This window comes from Aquarana catesbeiana, linkage group LG07 (assembly GCF_042186555.1).
Source record: "Aquarana catesbeiana isolate 2022-GZ linkage group LG07, ASM4218655v1, whole genome shotgun sequence".
NCBI classification, from domain to species: Eukaryota; Metazoa; Chordata; class Amphibia; order Anura; family Ranidae; genus Aquarana; species Aquarana catesbeiana.
Window position 1 is genome coordinate 44,819,427 of NC_133330.1, and position 23,621 is coordinate 44,843,047.

The following is a 23,621-nucleotide window of genomic DNA, read 5'->3' on the forward strand; positions in this document are numbered from 1 at the left end:
GTACAATAATGAGTGCAGGGAACAGTGAAGCATGGTGGAGGTTCCTGCAGGTTTGGGGCTGCATTTCTGCAAAAGGAGTTGGAGATTTGGTCAGGATCAATGGTGAGAAATACAGTCAGATACTTATCCATCATGCTATACCATTAGGGAGGTGTGTGAATGGCCCCAAATTTATTCTGCAGCAGGATAACAACCCCAAACATACAGCCAATGTCATTAGGAACTGTCTTCACCATAAAGAAGAACAAGGAGTTTGTCTGGGATTACATGAAAAGACAGAAGGATCTGAGGCAGCCTACATCCACAGAAGATCTGTGGTTAGTTGGCCATGTTGTTTGGAGCAACCTACCTGCCGAGTACTTTAAAAAAAAAAACAAAACACTGTTTGCATGCGTACCTAGAAGAATTGATGCCATTTTAAAGACAAAAGGGGGGTCACACCAAATACTGGATTTTAATTTCCCTTCCATTCATTTACTTTCAATTTTGTCAATTGATAAGAAACGATAAACACTTCTATTTATGAAAGTATTCTTAAAGTGTTACTAAACCCACAGCAGTAAAATCAGTCTGTATAACAAACATGGTTTGCTGCATATACAAACTGTGGAAGGGGTTAATCTTTTGCCATCTGTAAAAAGGCTGTTTGATCCTGTCTTCTCTGATCCTCCCTTTTTCCACAGTCCCCAAGCCATCTCTGGATAGTACAGAGGATAGGGGACAAGCTGCACATGCTCGGTTTGGTATGTATTGCTAGAGAGTTTGTTTTTCTTGGGGAGAGTGCATGTGATCAGCACAGGGCCAATCAGCACTATCAAGACAGAGGGTCAGGGGTCATGCAGCCTCATAGGACAGTCATGGGAGTATGAAAACTCCTCCTACAAGCCTTAACCAGACACTGATAGAAATCACAAGACAGCTCAAACTGCTGAAAGAAAAAAAAAGGTATTTAGCAGTTTCTATTTACTAAAATAATCACATTTCCATGTTCTGTGTACTGTGGGAGACCAGATATAGTGAATGCAGGCTCCTGGGTTTAGTAACACTTCACAGCATGTTTTTCACGCCTGCCTAAACTTTTGCACAGTACTGTATATGTTTTTAGAACTGAATCTTTTGGTTATAATAAACACTTATAAAAATGCTCATTTATGCAGATATTGTTACGTTCTTACCTCACAATCAATCCCTTCCTTTGCCAGCACATTGGCAGCCTCTATACAGTGACCCACAGGACGAGAGTGAGCGACCACAGTGATCTGACTGCCTGTAGATACAGCAAAGACATGTGATACATACAATGTATACAGTTCTTATTTTGTTAGCACTGCTCATGCCTAGACTTCCAAGCCACCAGCAACCTCCCCCCTTCACAATGATCCAGATGAAACTTGCAGTGGCGGTCTAAGCTGAGACAGCGATCTCCCCGCCGATTGAAGGAAAGGGAGCCGGCTTCAGTGCACCATTCAGAGATGTAAGAGCATTATCAAAGAGAAGAAAAGGCGGCACATTTATCTACATACTAATGCACTGCACTGGGGAGCGGTACCTTTTCTTCTCTTTGATAATCCCTCCCATGACTGTAAATGCACACAGACAGTGGGGTTACTATCCAGCAGTTTTCACTTTTGATCTTGTGAGATTTTTCTACTATCAGGAATAAGAGGTAGAGGTCTGGGGGAGGGAGCAGATAAAGGCTGTGGCTAGAACACTCTAATGCCCCGTACACACGATCAGAAAATCGTACGGAAAATACCGCTTTCTAAGCGATCGTACGATAATCGGATCATTAGTACAGAGCTTTCGAGAGCCGATCAGGACAGTTCATCCGATAGTATTCTATCGGACATGCAGGAAAAAAAATTTCGTACGATTTTCGATTAATCAGTACAGCTATCGTTTCGAAAATGCAATACAGATGCATTACAACACATGACATCACTTCCGAATTTTATTTCTGTCTTGCGAGAATTTTCGTGACTTTAGTAAACTCATCGGATCATTCGTCCGATAATCTCATCGTGTGTATGGGGCATAAGGGCCCATTAACACTTGCTTTGGCTTCACAAAGCGCATACCGCTTCAACATGCTTTTAATGCTTCTTAGATTGTAAGCTCTGATTCCTACTGTATTAAAGTGTATTGTATTTGTACTGTCTACCCTCAAGTTGTAAAGCTCTACGTAAACTGTTGGCGCTATATAAATCCTGTATAATAATAATAATAATAATGCTTCGTGGTGAAGCTTCCGTGATGCTCTTTTGAAGCTTGATAGATGCTGTGTGTGTGTGTAATATACACACACACACAATTTCTGAAGCTGAATTAAAGCCTCTCAAAAGCCGCAGGTGCTTCAAACAAGCTTTGTCAGAGTTCTAGGGAGGCTTTGAAGACAGTTTGAAGCACCACTAAAGCGACATGGGTTATAATTTTTAGGTCAAAGCAAATGCAAGGTGTAAACAGGACTGTAAGCTAACCATTTTATTTAGGGACAGGGGCTTTGACTGGCGTTCAGAGAGCTTTAAAGCGGAGTTCCACACAAAAATGGAACTTCCACTTTTCGGAACCCTCCCCCCCTCCAGTGTCACATTTGGCACCTTTCAGGGGGGAGGGGGGTGCAGATACCTGTCTAAGACAGGTATTTGCACCCACTTCCGGCATAGACTCCCATGGGAGTCTATGCCTCTTCCTGTCCCTCCGCGCTGTCTCCTGGGAATCTCACAGCTCCCAGGAGAGAGCGGGGACCACTTGGGACGCGCAGCACGACTCGCGCATGCGCAGTAGGGAACCGGGAAGTGAAGCCGCAACGCTTCACTTCCTGATTCCCTCACCTAGGATGGCGGCGGCAGCTGCCGAGAACCGAGCGGGTTCTCAGCGTCCCCTGCCGACATCGCTGGACCCTGGGACAGGTAAGTGGCCATGTATTAAAAGTCAGCAGCTGCAGTATTTGTAGCTGCTGGCTTTTAATATTTTTTTTTTTTGGCGGTTTAGGTGGACCCCCGCTTTAACAAAGTCTGTCCAAAGCCTTGTTATGAAGCAACTGTAAACTAGCTCCAAGTGTAAAAAATAAAAATTTGCCTCTTATGAGAGAACGCTACTTTGAATATATTCTGTACAGGCTGCAAGCATGTGCCTAGTAATCAGGGCAAAATATAGTGACAGGAGTCTCTTTAAGGGCTCATTTACACTTGCTTCAGCATTCGGCCAACGCTTCAACATGTTTTTATAATGCTTCGTGTGTGTGTGTAGTGTGTATTTGTCATACCTGCAATTTCTCCAAAGCTAAGCTAAATTTTAATAAAGACTCTCAAAAGCTGCAGGTGCCTCAAAGGGAACTTTGCCAAAGACTTCTATGGAGGCTTTGCAGACGCTTTGAAGCACCACTAAAGCGACATGGAGTAAAATTTTTCAATTTTTCATTTTATTTTGTGACAGGAGCTTTGACTGGTGTTCAGAGAGCTTTAACAAAGCCTGTCCAACGCCTTGTTTTGAAGCAAGTGTAAACTAGCCCTAAGGGTGCAGTTTATCTCCATTCCCTTTACAGCCAGTGTCCGGAGTGACAGACGTGCCACTACATTTAAGGATTTATGTACATTTGTACAATAATTAACAAAATATTAGTTACAGAGTTTATAACCCTACTGTTAAGGAAAGGTTTTGTAAACTCAGTGGCAGACACTGGATAACTTCCTATATAAGTATGGGGCCAGAAATGGTATAAAACATCCAGAAAAAAAGAAGTGTGTACCTGGCCGTTCAATCTTTGCTTTACCAATAGGAACAACAAAATCCTTAGACTGAGCTTCTTCGGACAGTTCGAATGGAACATCGTACATCAGTTCATTCTCCAGAAAAAACCACTGTAAAAACACAAATTAATTAAAAATACAATTTAAGCACCTCATCGAATCGATGAAGGGGAGTACTTGTCTGCCTGAATCCCTGTCAATCTTCTCACCTGGATTATCATCTCGGATTGAAGCTTTCAGCAGACCCTTTGCATCTTCGGCATTCCAGGGACTCACGACCTTCAGTCCTGCACAGTGCCCATACCAGGCGGCAAAGCACTGAGAATGCTGGGCAGCCACACCGGCCGATGCTCTGTTGGGTCCCCGGAAAACGATTGGAACAGGGACGCACCCAGCTGACATGTAATGGGTCATAGCAGCAAAATTAATGACTTGATCAATGGCTTGCATGGAGAAGTTAAATGTCATAAACTCACATATTGGCCTCAATCCAGCCTGTAGGAATAAAGAGTTAATATACAAATATCTGCACCAAAGCAAATGGAGTTCAGTGATCTGTAATGGACACATACCATAGCAGCACCAACAGCGATACCTGCAAATCCCATCTATCAAAAAAAAAAAAAAGTCAACATTTATACATCTGACATAGAATTAGAACATTACTTTTTGTCAGCTTTTGATAAACCAGCTACACCAACACCCTAATTCAGCAGATGGCACAAAATTACAGTTTTACCTAGAAGTATGAAATGACTTCTGCCGCAGACAGCTCTTGGTTATTCTACTTTATTTTAAGAAATGTAAAATTAACAAGCTTTCCTCCAATAGTTTTCCAGGACAGCCTTCTAATGATCGATTCCTCAATCTACAAGAAAATTTATCAGAAAAGCAGATAAAAGCCCCTTCTGCCAACATCTTCCATTAATGCCAAGTGGAAGGAACTACAGAGTAATGCCATGTACACACGAGCGGACTTTACGGCAGACTTTGCCCGGCGGATGGGATTTCATCAGACAATTCGATCGTGTGTGGGCTCCAGCGGACTTTGTTTTCTCAAAAGTTGGACGGACTTAGATTTGAAACATGTTTTAAATCAATCCGTCAAAATTGAGTCCGGTCGAAAAGTCCGCTCGTCTGTATGCTAGTTCGACGGACAAAAAGCCACGCTAGGGCAGCTATTGGCTACTGGCTATGAACTTCCTTGTTTTAGTCCGGTCGTACGTCATCACGTACGAATTCAACGGACTTTGGTGGATTGTGTGTAGGCAAGTCCGTTCATTCAGAAAGTCCGTCGTAAAGTCTGTCGAAAAGTCCGCCGAGCAAAGTCTGCCGCAAAGTTCCGCTCGTGTGTACGCGGCATAAGAGAAACTAATTTAGCAAGAACAAGGAAACCAATGACTGAGATATAGGAATGCTGTCCTGGAAGATTCCTGAGAAGACCAATTACTAATGAAACATTAAAGCCCAAGTTTAGTAGGGAATAAATCAATCAGCACAAGGGACATTACTTGCAATCAAGTAGGATGTGTCCCTTGTGCTCCTGTCTGCTCTGTTAGCTGAAATTCTCCTTCATGGAGCAGCGAGTGTTAACCCCCCTGGCGGTATTCCCGAGTCTGGCTCGGGGTGAATTTTCAGTAGCAAAAGCGGTAACCCCTAGCCAAACTCGTAATCGCATCGCAGGATCCTTGTAGAGGTTACTTACCTTGTCCCCTGGATCCTGCGATGTCTCCCAGCTGTGATCTGCGAGCCGCCGTGTCTCGCTCGATTCACAGTGCCGAGCTCCGTTCCCTGCGAGCGTTGCGACGCACGGGGACGGAGTTCGGCGCCAAATTCAAAAAGTAAAACACACAGTACAGATACAGTACACTGTAATATTACAGATTACAGTACTGTATCAAATAATTACACATCCCCTTTGTCCCTAGTGGTCTGTCCAGTGCCCTGCATACAATTTATTATTATAAAAACTGTTCTTTCTGCCTGGAAACTGGAGATTGTCCATAGCAACCAAAACCGTCCATTTAAATCAAAAGTGGTTTTAGACCAGCTAGAAAACAGCGATAATAAATTAGAATCACTTGCAGAATTGAGCAATAGTGATTTGTGGGGAAATCCGTCATCAAACACTAAAAGTAACGAAAGCGATAATTCTGCAGCTGAGCAAATTTCAGTGTTTTTGATTTGATTACATTATTGAATAATTTTTATTATTATTATATTATTATTTGTTTTAATTATTTATAGTTATTTATTATATTATAATTTTTGATTTCATTTTTCAAACTTTATCATACCCGGGATGTCTACTAGACTCTTGTTTGGATAGATTTAAATGAATTATTCCTAAGAATTACAGGCCTACCATATAAAACGCCAAATTTCTGTGCAAAACAATTGTACCGCTTTCAGCATCAAAAATCTGAAATAATCATACCGCCAGGGAGGTTAATAGAACTGAAGATGCTGCGACTGTCATGCCATCAAGAGTCCCTGACTACACCCGCCCTTTCGGCTCAGCTCTTCCATTCATAGAAGCCGTACTACAGCAGCTCCTAAGAATGACATGTGATCTATATATAGATGGACCTTTCCAGCAATCACCTGTCCTCCATTTATAGATCACCGTGACACTAAGTTCTACTTTAGCAAAGGGAATGACATAGTGGTGGTGGTGGGGGGGGGCCCTTTACACATAGCAGTATAAATACAGCTGTTCTGTGAAGCTCTCAGAGGTTTGTTAGAGAACCTTAGTGAACAAACAGCATCATGAAGGCCAAGGAACACACCGAACAGGTCAGGGATAAACTTGTGGAGAAGATAAAGGCAGGGTTCAGGTATAAAAAAATAATATCCCAAGCTTTGAACATGTCACTGAGTACTGTTCAATCCATAAACCGAAAATGAGAGCATGAATCAGAAAAGCCAAATACAAGACAATGTTAGAAGAAGACCTGTACAAGACCTGAGACTGGGGGGAGAGGTTCACTTTCCAGGAGGACAACGACCCTAAACATACAGCCAGAGCTACAATGGAATGGTTTACATGAAAGCATTATCATATAATAGAATGGCCCAGTCAAAGTCCAGACCTAAATTCAATTGAGAATCTGTGGCAAGACTTGAAAATTGCTGTTTACAGACGTTTTCCATCCAATCTGATAGAGCTTGAGCTGTTTTTCAAAGAAGAATGGGCAAAAATTTCACTCTAGATGTGATTTGATTGTAGCCGTATTAGTGCAATTGTGACAGAGAAAATTGAGTACTGTCCGTGATACTTTTTTTATTTGCACTAACATACAATTTTTCAGGACAAGCTTTCGGGGTATGTCCCCTTCTTCAAGGTCCAAGCAGTACTGATTCACAAATTTTTAAGCAGAATGTTAAAGAAGAAGAAAACCAAACACATACAAATCAATGGTAATAAAGATAGCAGCAGAGTTAGTGAGATAAGACAGAGGGAGAGCTAGGGGGGAATGCAGGGGGGATGCTAGTCACAGAGCGGTCGTAAAACTTTAGCATAATGTGTAAGGAAACCAATATCTAAATTCAGGCCATTATTCTTCGTGTCAAAAAGAAGTATCATTCTTAGTTCAAACGTTTTCCTTTCCTGGATAGTTCTGAAATACCCTTTAAGAACTAAGACATTGAGGTCTTCTATAGTGTGGTCCGATTGTGAGAAATGATGTCCCACAGGTGTGCATAAACTGTCTTCTTTATGTTCTTTGATGGTATGTCTGTGCAAATTCATCCTCGCTTGCAACTTCTGTCCTGTTTCACCAACATAAGATCCTTTGCTGCACTTTTTGCATTGGATGAGGTACACAACATTACTGGAGGTACAGCTGTAAGAGCCCATGATATTGGGTAAATCTTTCAAGGCACAATAACATTTCTAGGTGTTCTCTATCAGCACTTTTTGTGTTTAGGCTCAAAAAAAAAATATATGGGACCTTCAATATCATGGGATCTTACAGCTGTACCTCAAGTAATGTTGTGTACCTCATCCAATGCAAAAAGTGCAGCAAAGGATCTTATGTTGGTGAAACAGGACAGAAGTTGCAAGCGAGGATGAATTTGCACAGACATACCATCAAAGAACATAAAGAAGACAGTTTATACACACCTGTGGGACATCATTTCTCACAATCGGACCACACTATAGAAGACCTCAGAGCCGGTTCACACGGGGGCGACTTGTCAGGCGACCTAGCCGCCTGACAAGTCGCCTCCCGTTCTGTACAATGGAACCATTCTAATCGGAGCGACGCAAGTCGCTCCGACTTAGAAGAAAGGTTCCTGTACTACTTTGGGGGCGACTTGCATAGACTTCTATACAGAAGTCGTCTTGCAAGTCGCCGCGGCAGTCGTGTGCAGGTCACCTCGGTGAGGCGACCTGCAAGTCGTGCCGCTTCTAATGTGAACCGGCGCTTAATGTCTTAGTTCTTAAAGGGAATTTCAGAACTATCCAGGAAAGGAAAACGTTTGCACTAAGAATGATACTTCTTTTTGACACGAAGAATAATGGCCTGAATTTAGATATTGGTTTCCTTACACATTATGCTAAAGTTTTATGACCGCTCTGTGACTAGCATCCCCCCTGCATTCCCCCCCTAGCTCTCCCTCTGTCTTATCTCACTAACTCTGCTGCTATCTTTATTACCATTGATTTGTATGTGTTTGGTTTTCTCTTTTTTTTTTTTCTTCTTCTTTAACATTCTGCTTAAAAATTTGTGAATCAGTACTGCTTGGACCTTGAAGAAGGGGACATACCCCGAAAGCTTGTCCTGAAAAATTGTATGTTAGTGCAAATAAAAAAAGTATCACGGACAGTACTCAATTTACTCTAGATGTGCAAATCTGGTAGAGACATCCCCAAAAAGACTTGCAGCTATAATTGCAGTGAAAGGAGGTTCTACAAGAGTATTGACTCAGGGGGGCTGAATACAAATGTACCCCACACTTTTCACATATTTGTAAAAGATTTGGAAAACAAATGTATCATTTTCTTTCCACTTCACAATTATGTGCCACTTTGTGTTGGTCTAACAGATAAAATCCCAATAAAATTTACATTTTTGGTTGTAACATGACAAAATGTGGAAAATTTCAAGGGGTATGAATACTTTTTCAAGGCACTGTATCTGTGAACATGGCACAACTTCCGGGATTTAGAAGGACTCAGAGATGGAATCTGACCTGAGCAAAAAATGCTTTATCCAGTATACTTCTTACCACACATTACCTCAGATATAGGAGTATCCATAATCCGTTTGTCACCATACTTCTTCCAAAGTCCCCTACTGATCTAAAGGAAAGAGGGGGAAACGTTACTGATGGATTCTCAACTAAACACACTAAGCACCTTTTTTTTTTTTTTTTTTTTTTGAGCCTAAACACAAAAAGTGCTGATAGAGAACACCTAGAAATGTTATTGTGCCTTGAAAGATTTACCCAAGTTCTTAAATTAATTCTGAAAATAAATAATAATAAAAAAGCCCTTTCTGTACCTACACAGCCTCATAGCTGTATATCTGCAGCTTTAAATCATCACTGTGGGGTTATTTACTAAAACTGTAGAGTACGAAATCTGGTGCAGCTCTGCATAGAAACCAATCAGCTTCCAGGTTCTATTGTCAAAGAATAACTGAACAAGCAGAAATTAGAAGCCGATTGGTTTCTATGCACAGCTGCACCAGATTCTGAGTGCTCCGGTTTTAGTAAATCTGCCCGTTCCTCCGACTGCTAGTCTCACGAGATTTGTAGTGAAGTTTGGTGATGACACGACTGTTCACAAAAATATATATGGTACTGTCCCTAGCAGATTATTGGTCAGTCTGGAGGGAAACCAAGGAGAATAAACCTGCGGCTGGGATAGGTTAAGTAAGTACAAAAAAAAAAAAAAAAAAACCACAGTAGGGCCCAACACATGAGAAAATCCAGTTGCATGATATTCAAGAAGGACAAAATAGGTTTATTCCTCTCAAGGCCTTTCAAATAATGTATTTACACTCTGCATCTGGTTACAGTTGTTTTATTAAGCTTACCGCTACTTTGTTGGCTTGTTTCCAATAGTGCCTTTTATGCGACTTTGTTTTTATGTGTAATAGTCTCTTCCTTTTGAGAATGAGGTATCCTTTTTTTCCCCCCATATTATCTCTCCATCTATTCCCCACAGACTTGAGAAAGAAGTGTGTTCCTCTGAAATGTGTTGCCAGCCACTACCCATTCCTCAGCTACCTGAAAAAGCCGCTCTGCATAGCATGTATGTGGAGAGCTGCAAGTTTGTGCTCTTTATCTTTGCCTTCAGCCTTTTTGCGATATCATCTGTACTATATCTTGTTCTACTATAACAATTACTATCATTCACTGCCCCTTGTCATCCTTGGCACAGACAAACCATTGGACCTTCACTCAGTGTACACAGAAGACTAAACTGCTACCATCTAGTGCCTTCTGCCTCCTGAGGCTGACAGCTCTCCCCATAATGAACCTTTTTTTGTGGCCAGTCCCTGATCCATAACTGGTTCAGCTGTACATCAAGGTTTTGTAACTTTCTACAGTCATAATGCAAGCTGCTGATTCAGCACATAGTTTCCTTGACATCTCTCTTTGCAAAAATTCGCAGCCAGCTGTGATTTACGGCTTCTGGACTCACAGACTGAACTTTCTAATCTCTAAGACAGTGAACATCAGAGCCTGAGTATTGACAGCTCCCCCCTCACCTAGACCACACTCTGCAGATTTCTGTTATACACAGGCCAATCTGTTGGATCCTTGTTAGGAGTGCAAACTGCAGCCCTTTCACAGCCTCCCTGTATCTAGTCTTCATCCTGAAATCGCTCACTACTACTACTACTACTACTACTACTACTACTACTACTACTACTACTACTACTACTACTACTACTACTACCACTCATGGAACAATCTGCTGGGTCTCAGTCCTGCAGTATTACACACTCCTCACCGGTATTTACAGCTATGACTGACAGCTGACAATTCTACCCATCTTTCCTCTGTGGCCAATTGTGGAGCCACAGATGTGCACATGGACCAGTTTCTCTGACACTATGGGGTTGATTTACTAAAACTGGAGAGTGTAAAATCTAGTGCATTTCTGCATAGTAATCAGCTTTCAGGTTTTATTGTCAAAGCCTAATTGAACAAGCTGAAGTTAGAAGCGGATTGGTTACCATGCACAGCCGCATCCAAATTTGACCTCTCCAGTTTTAGTAAATCAACCCGTGTTTCAGTTTACTTACGGTCCTTCTTGCGTATCATACAATTGTGAATTGTTTAGTCTTTTTTGCAAATTATTTTAACGATAAAAACGTCCAAAAAACCACATCCAGACATGTTCAGTGGCAAGGATCATAGAACAGAAGGGGATCAAATAGAAAAACAAAAGTCACAACACTCTGTAAAAGATACGATAATGCATAATGGTAACAAGTACCAATCATCCAAAGAGAGAAATAGGGAAGCCAGAATCACAAGCACTCCTCCATATGGAGCAGGGGGCCATGAAATGGTCATTTAACCCAGAATTTAATGATCCTTGTGCCAGGAAATACTGTTTTTTGTATTCACTATTCCTGTCGCTAGAAAGAAAGCTTTACACGAGGCCTTGCAAGGATTTTTTTTTTTTACTTTGACTTATTTTGTGGCTGTATTTCCCTCCACCTCTCTTGTGGGTTCTTGAATAATCTCCCACCAATCACCAGTCATTGTGGGCAGCTCCGACATGATGAAGCAAGGCCCTACCTCTAATGCCGCGTACACACGAGCGGACTACACGTCGGACTGAACTCTGAAGGACTTTGACGGAGTTCCGACCAAACAGACTTGCCTACACACGATCCCACCAAAGTCCGATCGTTTCGTTTGTGATGGCGTACGATCGGACTAGAATAAGGAAGTTCATAGCCAGTAGCCAATAGCTGCCCTTTTGTCATTTTTGGTCCGTCGGACTAGCATACAGACGAACAGATTTTTCGATAGGAATCAAGTCCGTCGGAAAGATTTGAAACTTGTTCTATTTCTAAGGTCCGTCAGATTTTTAGACGGAAAAGGTCCGATGAAGCCCACACACGATCGAATTGTCCGACGGATTCGTTCCGTCGGACCTTTGACAAGATAGCTGCATCTACACAGAGAATAAAGCATGTAATGAGGAAAAGCTTGGCTGTAGGGAAAGCACAGACAATACTGGTGATGACTAGTCCTTTCACCTTTGCCTGTTTTTTTGGGCTCAGCTTTCACAATAGAAGTCCTCTGAAATAGGTCAGCGCAAAGATAGCAGTGTGTTACTATACATATAAAATAGATATTAATGATCAAACTTGGTGTCACTTTTGGGTTGATTCTGTTTTATTCATCTTAGACTCGGATGTAATGGCCCGTGTAACAGAGTTCCCAAATCCTAATACTGCCATGATGGGATTTCACTCACCTAGTTGGAATTTTCATTAATTTTATATAATGAAGAAGTCAACTGAGTGAGGCTTGATCAGAGCCATCAATAAAAGTAAAAATTGTTGGAGATGAGTGATCGCGGGGGAGGGGAGGAAATGATCGGAGATATGGTTTTTGGAATTTTGTCAGCTTTCATTGGTTTCCAGAAACTAAAATAATCCACCTATGTACTCTACCTTATAGGCTCCATCGTATTGTGCAACTTCCTCTCCTAGCATAAACACCCTCTCGTCTCTCTCCAGCTCTTCATCCAAAGCCTGGTTCAGAGCATCCCGAACAGTGATCTAAAACAAAATCATTTTTTTTTCTAAAGAAATTATTTACATTTACAAAGAAAGAAAGAAAAAAAAACAACATGTACTGAAAGATTAAAGAAATATTGAAAAAAAAAATTATACATCAAAGCTCCAGCCATGAAAATTGGCTGAAAATTGTCAATTTGCTAAATCATATTTCTGTCACTTTTCTTCTTTCCTGTGTGGAGCTGTTTCTATTGTAGGAGAACCAATGGCAGCTTGTCGGGGTCTATCAGAGGATACATAACTGATGTATTCAAACTGGAGTAAAATATATATTTTCCGCTTTTTAATTTTCCACATTAGTCCCGGTTCACACTGGTGTGTTGTGGGAAACCCTGCGATTCAGTGCCGGTTCCCACATCGCACACTGACATCTACAAACCGCTGGGGGTGTCAGTGTAAATGTAATGACACCCCCAAATCGGGTCGCAGATCGCAGTGCGAAATGACAAATGGTGCAGGAATCAGATCACATAGGTGTGGACACCCACGGGATCCGATTCCAGTGCGGACCAAAAAAAAAAAAGGTCCTGCACCATTTTGGTGTGAATGCTATGCGATTTTGCATCACATAGACATCGCATGTGATCTGCACAGCAATGCGGTGCGAATCACATGTGATGCCTGATCACAATATTGTGAACCTAGCCTTACCCTGAGGGATAAGATCTCAGGTCATCAGGTGTTTTCCTGCATTTGGAATGCAACAGGCACAAGTCAACAAAAATCCCACTGATTGAGTGTTACACATGGCGGTTCAGAAGCTGGGTTTGAGCTGAATTGCGCTGTATTTCATTTTGGGCAGCATGTACTATTGAGGTGCGTTTGAATTGCAAGCAAAACAGATCACTTTTTGCCTTTGCTAGTCAAAAGCTGTGTTTTCCACTCGAACAGCAAGTGTACCATTTGAACAGAACCCCGGTTGACACGAGTTCTACAATCCGATTATACAAGCTCTGTACAATCCACTTTAGATTTAACAACACTATGTAACATGAGGACCCACCTAATCTTTCCAGTCAGTTTGCATCCAATCAGACAGGCCCTTGTACTATGTAGTTGTTGGTAGATCTAAAGAAGATTGTAAGGTATGTGTCAAGTATTAGGGCCGGGTCAGACTAGTGATCCTGTTGTTGATGGCGGCTCCTTAGATAAATAGAACACTTACCTGACTCTACAGAGCTGCTCCTGTGGTGGCCAATATGCTACACGATCTTTGTGGTCTCCAAGGGAACAGCATGGTGTGACACCTTATTGGTGTGGCCAGTAAGGGGGTGACCCCATACAGCAGTGATGGTGAACCTTGGCACCCCAGATGTTTTGGAACTACATTTCCCATGATGATCATGCACTCTGCAGTGTAGGTGAGCATCATGGTAAATGTAGTTCTAAAACATCTGGGGTGCCAAGGTGTGCCATCACTGCCATAGAGGCAGTTGGGTGCTATCTTTGCTCTGCTAGTGAATCTGTTACAATGATATTTGCTCATGGACCTAAAAACCAAATGGCCAACAATGCCATTACAAGGTAGATGTGTATGGATTATTTTTTAGAGAATACGAATATTCACAAAGGCTAGAGGGACTTGTAGTTTTCCATTCACAGGGCACTGTGAATGAATGACATAGCCGGGCGGGGCGAGAGGAGCCCTGTATGATCACGTTATTTTCAAACAGTGACAGCAGATGGCTGTAAAAGATGTCTCCTGCCCGCTGTATATGGGGGGGGGGGGGGTGTTATGAAGTGGCAGCAGATGCTGGAACAAGTTACAAGCTTCAAACAAAATATGGGTGGAACTGGAACATGTTCCAAAAGGTGAAAAACAAAAAAAAAAAAAAACACTTAACCTTTTAACCACTTGCCGACCACTGCATGTACATATATGTCAGCAGAATGGCACAGACAGGCAAATGGGCCTACAGGTACGTCCGTTTAAATTTGGTGTTATGTTGGCGACCCTGCCGCGAGCTCTGTGAGTGTGATCGTGGGTCCCGCGGACTTGATGTCCACGGGGATACCTGCGATCGTCTCACGGAGAGAAAGAACGGGGAAATGCTCATGTAAAAAAGCATTTCCCCGTTCTGCCTAGTGACACTGACACTGATCACCACTCCCTGTAATCGGGAGTGGTGATCAGTGTCGTGTCACACATAGCCCCTCCCCCCACAGTTAGAATCACTCCCTAGGACACACTTAACCCCTGCACTGCCAATCACATTTACACAGTAATCAATGCATTTTTAATCGCACTGATCGCTGTATAAATGTGAACGGTCCCAAAATAGCGCCAAAAGTGTCCGATGTGTCCGCCATAATGTTGCAGTCACGATAAAAATTGCTGATCACCGCCATTACTAGTAAAAAAAAAAAATATTAATAAAAATGCCATAAAACTATCCCCTATTTTGTAGACGCTATAACTTTTGCGCAAACCAATCAATAAACGCTTATTGCTATTTTTTTTTACCAATTGCTATTTTTTTTTACCAATCAATAAACGCTTATTGCTATTTTTTTACCAAAAATATGTAGAAGAATACGTATCGGCCTAAACTGAGGAAAAAAAATGTTTTTTTTATATATTTTTTGGGGATATTTATTATAGCAAAAAGTAAAAAATATTGCTTTTTTTTCAAAATTGTCGCTCTTTTTTTGTTTATAGCGTAAAAAATAAAAACCGCAGAGGTGATAAATGTAAGCAATCCCACATTTTTGGTCTTTTTTTCTTTTATATAGTAAGAGTGGTAATAGAGATGAAGCCATGGGGGACTCTATGCCTGCAAAACTCCATCTGCCTCTGAAATACCACATTTGTCTGAAAGAGTCCTTTAAACATTAATGTTTAGTATCTTTGGCACAATAAATTCCTTCATTTTTTTATATCTAGAATTACTTTACAGAAATGTACCTTTTTACTTTTGTAAAAACTTCATTAATAAAACATTTTATCTCCTGTTTTGTTTGCCAGGAGTTTTCTCGCTTATCCTTCCCAGCTGGACGACCCAGAAATCTCACCTCTACCCAGCGACCCCCCGCCCACCGACCAAGACATCATGTGGCATGAAGATTCCAAACCGGACACCAGGGGCGGATCCAGAGCCTAGTCTCGGGAGGGGCACTGCCATATAATTTTGCAGGCAATTTGTCAGGGCAATGGCTGGTGTTGGCGCTTCAATCATCACAGCACCATGGTTGATGTGGTGTCAGGATGATTGAAGCGCATTATTTATATTATTACATTGTAATGTAAAATGAAATCGTTCAACTCACCATAATGCAGAATCATTGGGAGCCCCGAGCGTGTCACTTGCTACCGTCGCCTGCCACCAGATGCAGCGTGTCACTTGCCACTGTTGGCTGCCACAAGATGCGGATTGTCACTTGCCACTGTTGCCTGCCACAAGATGCAGATTGTCACTTGCCACTAATGCCTGCCACAAGATGCGGATTGTCACTTGCCACTGTTGGCCAGTGGCAGCGTGTCCCAGAGTGAGGGCGGGCAGTGAGAGATAATGTAACTCATTACCTCATGTAACTCATCAGAATATGCATGCAAAAGCATGTTGCATTGCGGCCATCTTGGTACACCCTCATTTGTCAGCAGTAAGACTAGAGTTAGAAGTCGGCAAGCAGACATCTTTATACACCCACCGGAGTCTTGCTTTTCACAGTTATTTTTAACAGTAAACTCAGCTTATTTAGTGAAATATAAGTTGAGTTTACTGTTAAAAATAACTGTGATAAGCAAGACTCTGGTGGGTGTATAAAGATGTCCGCTTGCCGACTTACAAACACTAGGCTTACTGTGGACGAGTGCGGGAGTACCAAGATGGCCGCGACGCAACGTCCCTTCAGTCACATATTCAGAAGGGGAGCGGCGTCAACACCTGCCTGCTCGCTGCCTCGCTCAGCCTCAGTCACACGCCAGCCGCCGGCCCGCGGCATGATTACTCGCTCACCCGCTGGCTCACCTGCTCGTATGTTCTCGGGGGGTGTAATTGCCCCGTTGCCCCCCCCTGGATCCGCCCCTGCCGGACACTTTAGTTTGAAGCAGCCAATTCTTCATTCCTCACCTCACGTGCCTTGCACTAATTGCCATACCATAGGACTTGTCGGTGCATCGAGGTATCCTTGACTGCCCAGGTGGCACAGGTCTGCCATAGCGAATTGGGCAACTTCCAACTGAATTTTTTATTGGTGTGGCACAGGCTGTGGGCTTACAAGGACTTGGATTTTATAAGTCAAACATGGAAAGCACTTTGTGGAAGACCCGTGTGCGTGATCAGGACAAAAGTTTAAAACTCTGAAATTCAGTGGATCTGAACCTGATGGCCCAAAAATAAGCTCTGTGGATTTATTGTCAAGAAGAAGCACAAACTTTGATTTGGGTTCAGCATAATGAACAACAAATAAAGTTGTTTTGGCCTCATTGCAGTGAATGGGCATGTGGTTTGAAATGGTTTAAGTCAGTATTGGTTATTTTAAATGAAGGATTTTAGCAAGAAAGTTGTGGGGGTGAATTTTTTAAAGCCACCTTATTTATCAACCACCAATTCAATGCTTCCATTTAACAGAAAAAAAGAGAAAAAAAAAGCTAGTATGAGGGGAAACGACCCCAAATTGTAAATAATGGGAATGTAAATACATGTTTTTCCTACTTTTTAATGACATTATATGTTTTAATATAATATTTCCATAATCCACAAGGTTGAAAGGCCATCTCTATATAAAATGATCTTTCAGTTATATGTGGTTACTCACATAATAAATCAATAAGCTTCTTATATCTCTGTGACTCCAGTGATGAGTTATCCCGGTCATAGTTCCCTCAGCTGTCCAAGTGATGCAGCTTCACTATATGGCCATACGTTTATGGACCATCACACTTATATTGGGCTTCCTATTATAAACCCTTGGGTATTAACCTCTTCCCACAGGCCATATGTATATATGTGGCCTCTCTTCGGGTGGGCTTTAATGCAGAGAGGCTGCATATATTGTAAACATTTCTGTGATGAGAGCGCTCCCAGCACAGTTTCCAGTAGGTACCAGAAAGCTCCTGATGTCTACTTGTGATGGGGAGCCAATCACAGCAATCACATGACCTGAATGCCCGCCTCCACCTGCTTGCATTTAGAAGAATTTTGGAGTGTTTCTGCCCATTAGGCCAAAAGAGCCATTGTATGGTCCACTATTTACTTTGGATAAGGAGATCTAGCTCACAATTGGCATTCCCAATCATCCCAGTGGTATTAAATAGGGTTGAGGTCAGGGCTCTGTGTAGGCCAGAGTTCCTCCACACCAATATGGTCAAACCAGGTCTTTATGAAGCTGACTTTTTATATACATGGACACAGTAATGGTGGAGCAAAAAAGAGCCTCCTCCAGATTCTAACCAGAGGGTTGGAAGTACACAATTGTATTATATATACTATAGTATGAGAATATCTTATCTTTGTTTATTATTTGCTTTAGAACAATTTTTGGAACAGGAATTCCTCACGTGGTAGGTACGGGTGGGAAGCAGAAAGTGTGAAAAAAGCCCGAGTGTAGAATATTTTTTTTCCTGCTGATGTATACAATACGGTCTGAATTAATATTACATTTTCTTATTTCATCACTTGTGTTTTGTGGATATTCATGTCTAACTTTTTTTCTTTGTTTTTTTTTTAAGGCTTGTCCACATATGCTACAAGGACTGCCGCTGCTCTGAAAAATGATCTATGCTCAGATCACTTTTCATGGTACTTAACAAAATTACCATGCGCCCCAGCAATGCGTTTCAAAAAGTAGTGCATGCAGTAGTGTGGTGTAGTACGATTTCAGCCCATTCAAATGCTGAAATCGCAATGCACAAAACTGCATGTGAATCACTGCAGAGCGTTCCTGTGTGATTCACATGCACTCACCCTTAAGCCTCATACACACGATTGGATTTCCGTCGGACAAAGCTGTGGAATTTTGTCCGAAGGGCGTTGGCCGTGAACTTGTTCTGCATACAGACGGCAGAACTTTTTCAGCCAACTTTTACGAAACGATGTGGTTTTTCTGCTCTTTAGCGCCACCCTTTATACAACTTCTGCTAATGTCTGATGGTTAGCATTGGTTCTAGGCATGCGTGTTTGTACTTTGGATTTTAGTCCGACGGACTTGTGTACGCAAGATCGGATAATCCGACAAGACACATTTGTTGTCAGACAATTTGAGAGCATGGCTATCCAACATTTGTTGTCAGGAATTCCGACAACAATTGTCCGATGGAGCATAAAGACGGACGGATTATCTGACAAAACCCTTCCATCACACATTTGTTGTTGGAATATCCGATCGTGTACGAGGCTTTAGAATATCACCCCAACACATATATACAGTAGGTGGCATTACAGGGACATTTTTTTTGTCTGTGCCGTACATTTGCAGCACATAAATAGGTGAAATGCTGAATTTAATGCACCGCAACAGACTGGTATTAAGGGGCCTTTAAAGTAATGGCATTTAGTTTGCTAAAGCCCTGTGTGTGATAAAAGCAAATGACCATTTCTTATATAAAACTTTTTACCTTTTTTCATCCTTTGTTGCATCTCAGTGCTGCAGATCTCCTGCAGCTTTTATTTTACAGCTACTTCTTATTTCTCAGGGTGTGTTTCCTGATGATAGTAACTGGACCATGCCTGTGGACCAAACATTTTGAAAAAATATTTTTTTTACTTTCTGCTATAAAACATGATGTGTACCTCTAAACTGGCCATCATGTGTAAAGCCTTTTAACCATTTGATCTTCGAAAGATTTACCCCCTTCATGACCAGGCATTTTTTGGGATACGGCATTACTGCGTTACTTTAACGTGATCGTAAACCCTCCTTTCTTTTTTTTTTTTTTTTTTACATAACAAACCTGTCATACTTGCCTCTACTGCAGCTCGTTTTGCACAGAGTGGCCCCGATCCTCGACTTCTGGGGTCCCTCGGCGGCTCCTCTCTGCATGTGATAACCCCCTAGAAGAAGCGCTCTACCGGGGGGGGTTACCTAGCGGGCATGTTCCCATAGTCAGTGTCCATAGATATGAATGCCGGACTCGGCCCCGCCCCCCCGGTGCCCACATCCTTGGATTTTATTGACAGCAGCAGCTATCAATCTATCCAATCGAGTCGGGACCTTGTGCAGAGAGGGACAGCGCGTCCCCGCCGAGGGAAGTACGGAGCTCAGACTGGGGGGCCGGTTTTATAGGATGCATTAAGGTGAAAAAACACGAGAGTTTACAACCCCTTTAACTGACAATTGCACGGTGGTGAGACGCCGTACACAAATAAAATTTATGTCCTTTTTTTCCCACATATAGAGCTTTCTTTTGGTGGTATTTGATCACCACTAGGTTTTTTATTTTTTGCGTTATAAACAAAAAAAGACCGACAATTTAAAAAAAATAAATATTTTTTACTTTCTGCTATAAAACATATAAAAAAAATAGAATTTCTTTATAAATGTTGGCCAAAATGTATTCTGCTACATGTCTTTGATAAAAAAAATCCCAATAAGTGTAGATTAATTGGATTGTGTAAAAGTTATAGCGTCTACAAACTAGGGTGTGTATGTATATATTATGTATATATTATATATATATATATATATATAAAATTATATATTGGAATTTTTATTTACTTTTAATTTTTAGTTTATACTACTAATGGTGGTGATCAACTACTTATAATGGGACTGGGATAGTGTAGCGGTCTGACACTAGGAGGAACTGACTATCTACCACTGACATCACCAGTGCCATTGATACAGCGAACAGTGATAGTCCTATACACCAGTGATGGCGAACCTTGGCACTCCAGATGTTTTGGAACTACATTTCCCATGATGCTCAACTACACTGCAGAGTGCATGAGCATTGTGGGAAATGTAGTTCCAAAACATCTGGGGTGCCAAGGTTTGCCGTTACTGCTATACACTGTCACTGTACTAATGACACTGAGTAGGAAAAGGTTAACATCTCTCAAGTGCCTAAGTGTAAAGTGTGCTGCCTTTACTAGATCTTAGTTTCTTAGCAGGGATGAAAAACTGACAGGTCGCTCCCTCTGTACAGAGCTCTGTGTTGATTACCAACACAGAGCTCTGGGCTCTGATTGCACACAGCCAATCAGCAGGTCCCAGCTGTGAATCCTTGGCCAGGACTTGCTGACAGGCTCCCTCTGTGTGCAAACCTGGAAGTAGGCAGTGACTTTGGGTACACTGCTTTGCCTACAGCGCCGCTCGTCCGCAGTACATTGCAGGTGGGTGCAAGTGGTTATTGAAAGCTGCAAATTATTCATAATGAAATTGGATTTAAATAAAACTTATATCAGATTTTTAGTGACTGGATTTACATCTACTTTAAAGTGTATTTTCACTTTTGCAATCAAATGTTAAAAAAATTTGTTTCTTATGTGTTCCCACCTAAAAAAAAAAAAAAAAAATGTTTATACAAATATTTCTTACCTTTTCTTACCTCTGGAGAAGGTGTCAGGGCTGACTGCATGTTTTTTATAACAATGTTAGAGTCTCTGGGGTTGATTTACTAAAGGCAAATAGATTGTGCACTTTGCAGTTGCTCCAGAGTTTAGTAAATGAGGTAAAGCGTCACTTTGCAAAGAATACCCAATCACGTGCATAGAAAATAAAAAGGAAAAAAAAACACAATTTTTGCTTGCACATGATTTAATGATGGAAGTCAGCAGAGCTTCTGCTCATTTACTAAGCTCTGGAGCAACTGCAAAGTGCACAGTCTATCTGCCTTTAGTAAATCATCCCCTCTGAGTCTGTCATAAGTCTGTCCTCATTAAAGTGCAAGTTCACCTTTACAGAAAATCTGTAAGGTGACCTTACACTGGACCCCCTCCCCCCTCCAGTCTGCTGTGCCAGATTGCCACGATCTCCCACCGTCGGGCGCTTCACCAATCTGGGGATTTGAAACCCCCGTGACTTAGGCTCCATTCCCACTATGGCGTTCTGTTTTGCGGGCGGAATCGCTGCGATTCTGCCCGTGATTCAGAAACGCCGCAAATCACGGGACGCCCTTGTGATCCCTACTATTTTGAATGACGCCAAATCGCGGTGCGATTGTTGCCTGACGAATCGCGGTAAAATCACAGTAAAAACACGCAAACAAACTCGCAGGACGCCCAACGCCCAAAAAAAGTACAAGAACTTATTTTGGGGGTCAAGTGTCCCACGGTTCTGTTCGTGCTTTGGTGCCATTCAAAATCACAAGAGCGTCCCACGATTTGTGGTGTTTCCAAATCGCAATCAGAATCGTGGCGATTACGTCCACAAAACAGAACGCCATGTTGGGAATGGAGCCTTAACCACATGCCGACTGGGCCATAGCCAAAAGACGGCTACAGCGCGGTCGGCTTCTCCTGGGAGGGCATCCATGGACATCCCCTGGGGCGCGCACCCGAGAACATCCGTGTCATCTGGACCCGGCGCATCACGGATCACGGCCGTTTACCATGTGATCGCTCCGTCAAATGAGGGACAGCAGGCCCAGATCCTACACAACAATAGAAATATGTGTATTCTAGAAAGTTTAAAAATCAGAAGATAAAGATTCTCCAAACACCTGGTGTTAGCACTTCAATCATCCCGGCACCATGGTTGTTATGGTGTCAGGATGATTGAAGTGCATTATTTTTATTACATTGTAATATAAAATGAAATCATTCAACTCACCATAATGCAGAATCAGTGGGAGCCCCGTGCGTGTCACTAGCCACGTCGACTGCCACCAGATGCCATCAGGTGTCCCCAGCGGAGTCCCTCCTTACATCAGGTGCCCCCAGCGGAGTCCCTCCTTACATGCAGCCTGTGTCACATAAAATGCAGCCTGTGTCACCACCAAATTGCAGCAGCATGTGTCACCACCAAATTGCAGCAGCCTGTGTCACCAAATTGCAGCAGCATGTGTCACCACCAAATTACAGCAGCACGTGTCACCACCAAATTGCAGCAGCACGTGTCACCACCAAATTGCAGCAGCACATGTCACCACCAAATTGCAGCAGCATGTGTCACCAAATTGCAGCAGTATGTGTCACCAAATTGCAGCAGTATGTGTCACCAAATTGCAGCAGCATGTGTCACCAAATTGCAGCAGTGTCACCAAATTGCAGCAGTATGTGTCACCAAATTGCAGCAGTGTCACCAAATTGCAGCAGGATGTGTCCCCAAATTGCAGCAGTGTCACCAAATTGCAGCAGTATGTGTCACCAAATTGCAGCAGTGTCGCCAAATTGCAGCAGCATGAGTCACAAAATTGCAGCAGTGTCCCCAAATTGCAGCAGTGTCACCAAATTGCAGCAATATGTGTCCCCAAATTGCAGCAGTGTCACCAAATTGCAGCAGTGTCACCAAATTGTAGCAGTATGTGTCCCCAAATTGCAGCAGTGTCACCAAATTGCAGCAGTGTGTGTCACCACCAAACCCCCCTCCCCCCGTTACTTACTTTGCTATGTGTTGTCCTCTCCAGCGGCGTCTCCTGTGGAGAGCTCCGTTCTTCTCATACTTCCTATTTCCGAGAGAGAGAGAGAGAGAGAGAAAGAGAGAGAGAGAAACAGGAAGTGACATCATACTCAGATGTCAATCAAACCGCTCGGCGATAGTAATAGATACTAGCGCCGGGCGAAAGCTAATCGGCGCTTCACAAAGCGCCGCAAGGGGGGCTGTACGCCCGCAAATGCAGCGCCACGTCTGCAATCTTGTGATTGCATAGATGTGGCGCTTCCCATAAGTGCACTGTGTCCGGCGTCCGAACACAGTGAACTTAAGGACCGTTTTTTGTATATATATATATATATATATATATATATATATATATATATATTTTTTTTTTTTTAAAGGGCCAGCTTTAAAAAGTTTTTTTTTTTTTTTTTTCATTTTTTTTTTGTGACTGCCTGGAGGGTGGGCGGCACTCAGGCACCCCCTATGGGCGGGTCGCCACTTTTTTAAAGGATACGTTCACATTTCATAACACGTTACACCCATATTTGGGATTAAGGATGAGCTCCAGCGTGTTTGCAAACCACACATGCAGAGCCCGCCAGGAAGTCGGCGC

General features: G+C 42.4%; 1 protein-coding gene across 1 annotated transcript; it reads right to left on the reverse strand.

Annotated features, from left to right (window-relative positions):
• Positions 1-880: 880 nt before the first annotated feature.
• On the reverse strand, positions 881-16,687 carry LOC141102862 (pyruvate dehydrogenase E1 component subunit beta, mitochondrial-like). The gene is made up of 7 exons (XM_073591893.1): positions 16,628-16,687; positions 12,404-12,511; positions 8,995-9,057; positions 4,322-4,357; positions 3,959-4,244; positions 3,749-3,860; positions 881-1,267 (listed from the first exon to the last, which is right to left on the reverse strand). The coding sequence occupies exons 1-6, from the start codon at positions 16,685-16,687 to the stop codon at positions 3,841-3,843; spliced, it is 573 nt and encodes a 190-aa protein (XP_073447994.1). The 3' UTR covers positions 881-1,267; positions 3,749-3,840.
• Between the last annotated feature and the right edge of the window lie 6,934 nt (positions 16,688-23,621).

What these genes read in the sequence shown, in the direction of transcription:
- LOC141102862 (XM_073591893.1), bottom strand. Translation starts at nt 16,687, where the DNA reads ATGGCAGACCTGTGCCACCTGGGCAGTCAAGGATACCTCGATGCACCG. An exon ending in ATGCACCGACAAGTCCTATG is followed by an intron (nt 12,512 to 16,627) that starts GTATGGCAATTA and finishes ATTTTGTTTTAG; the next exon opens with ATCACTGTTCGGGATGCTCT. An exon ending in AATCCGAGATGATAATCCAG is followed by an intron (nt 3,861 to 3,958) that starts GTGAGAAGATTG and finishes GTGTTTTTACAG; the next exon opens with TGGTTTTTTCTGGAGAATGA.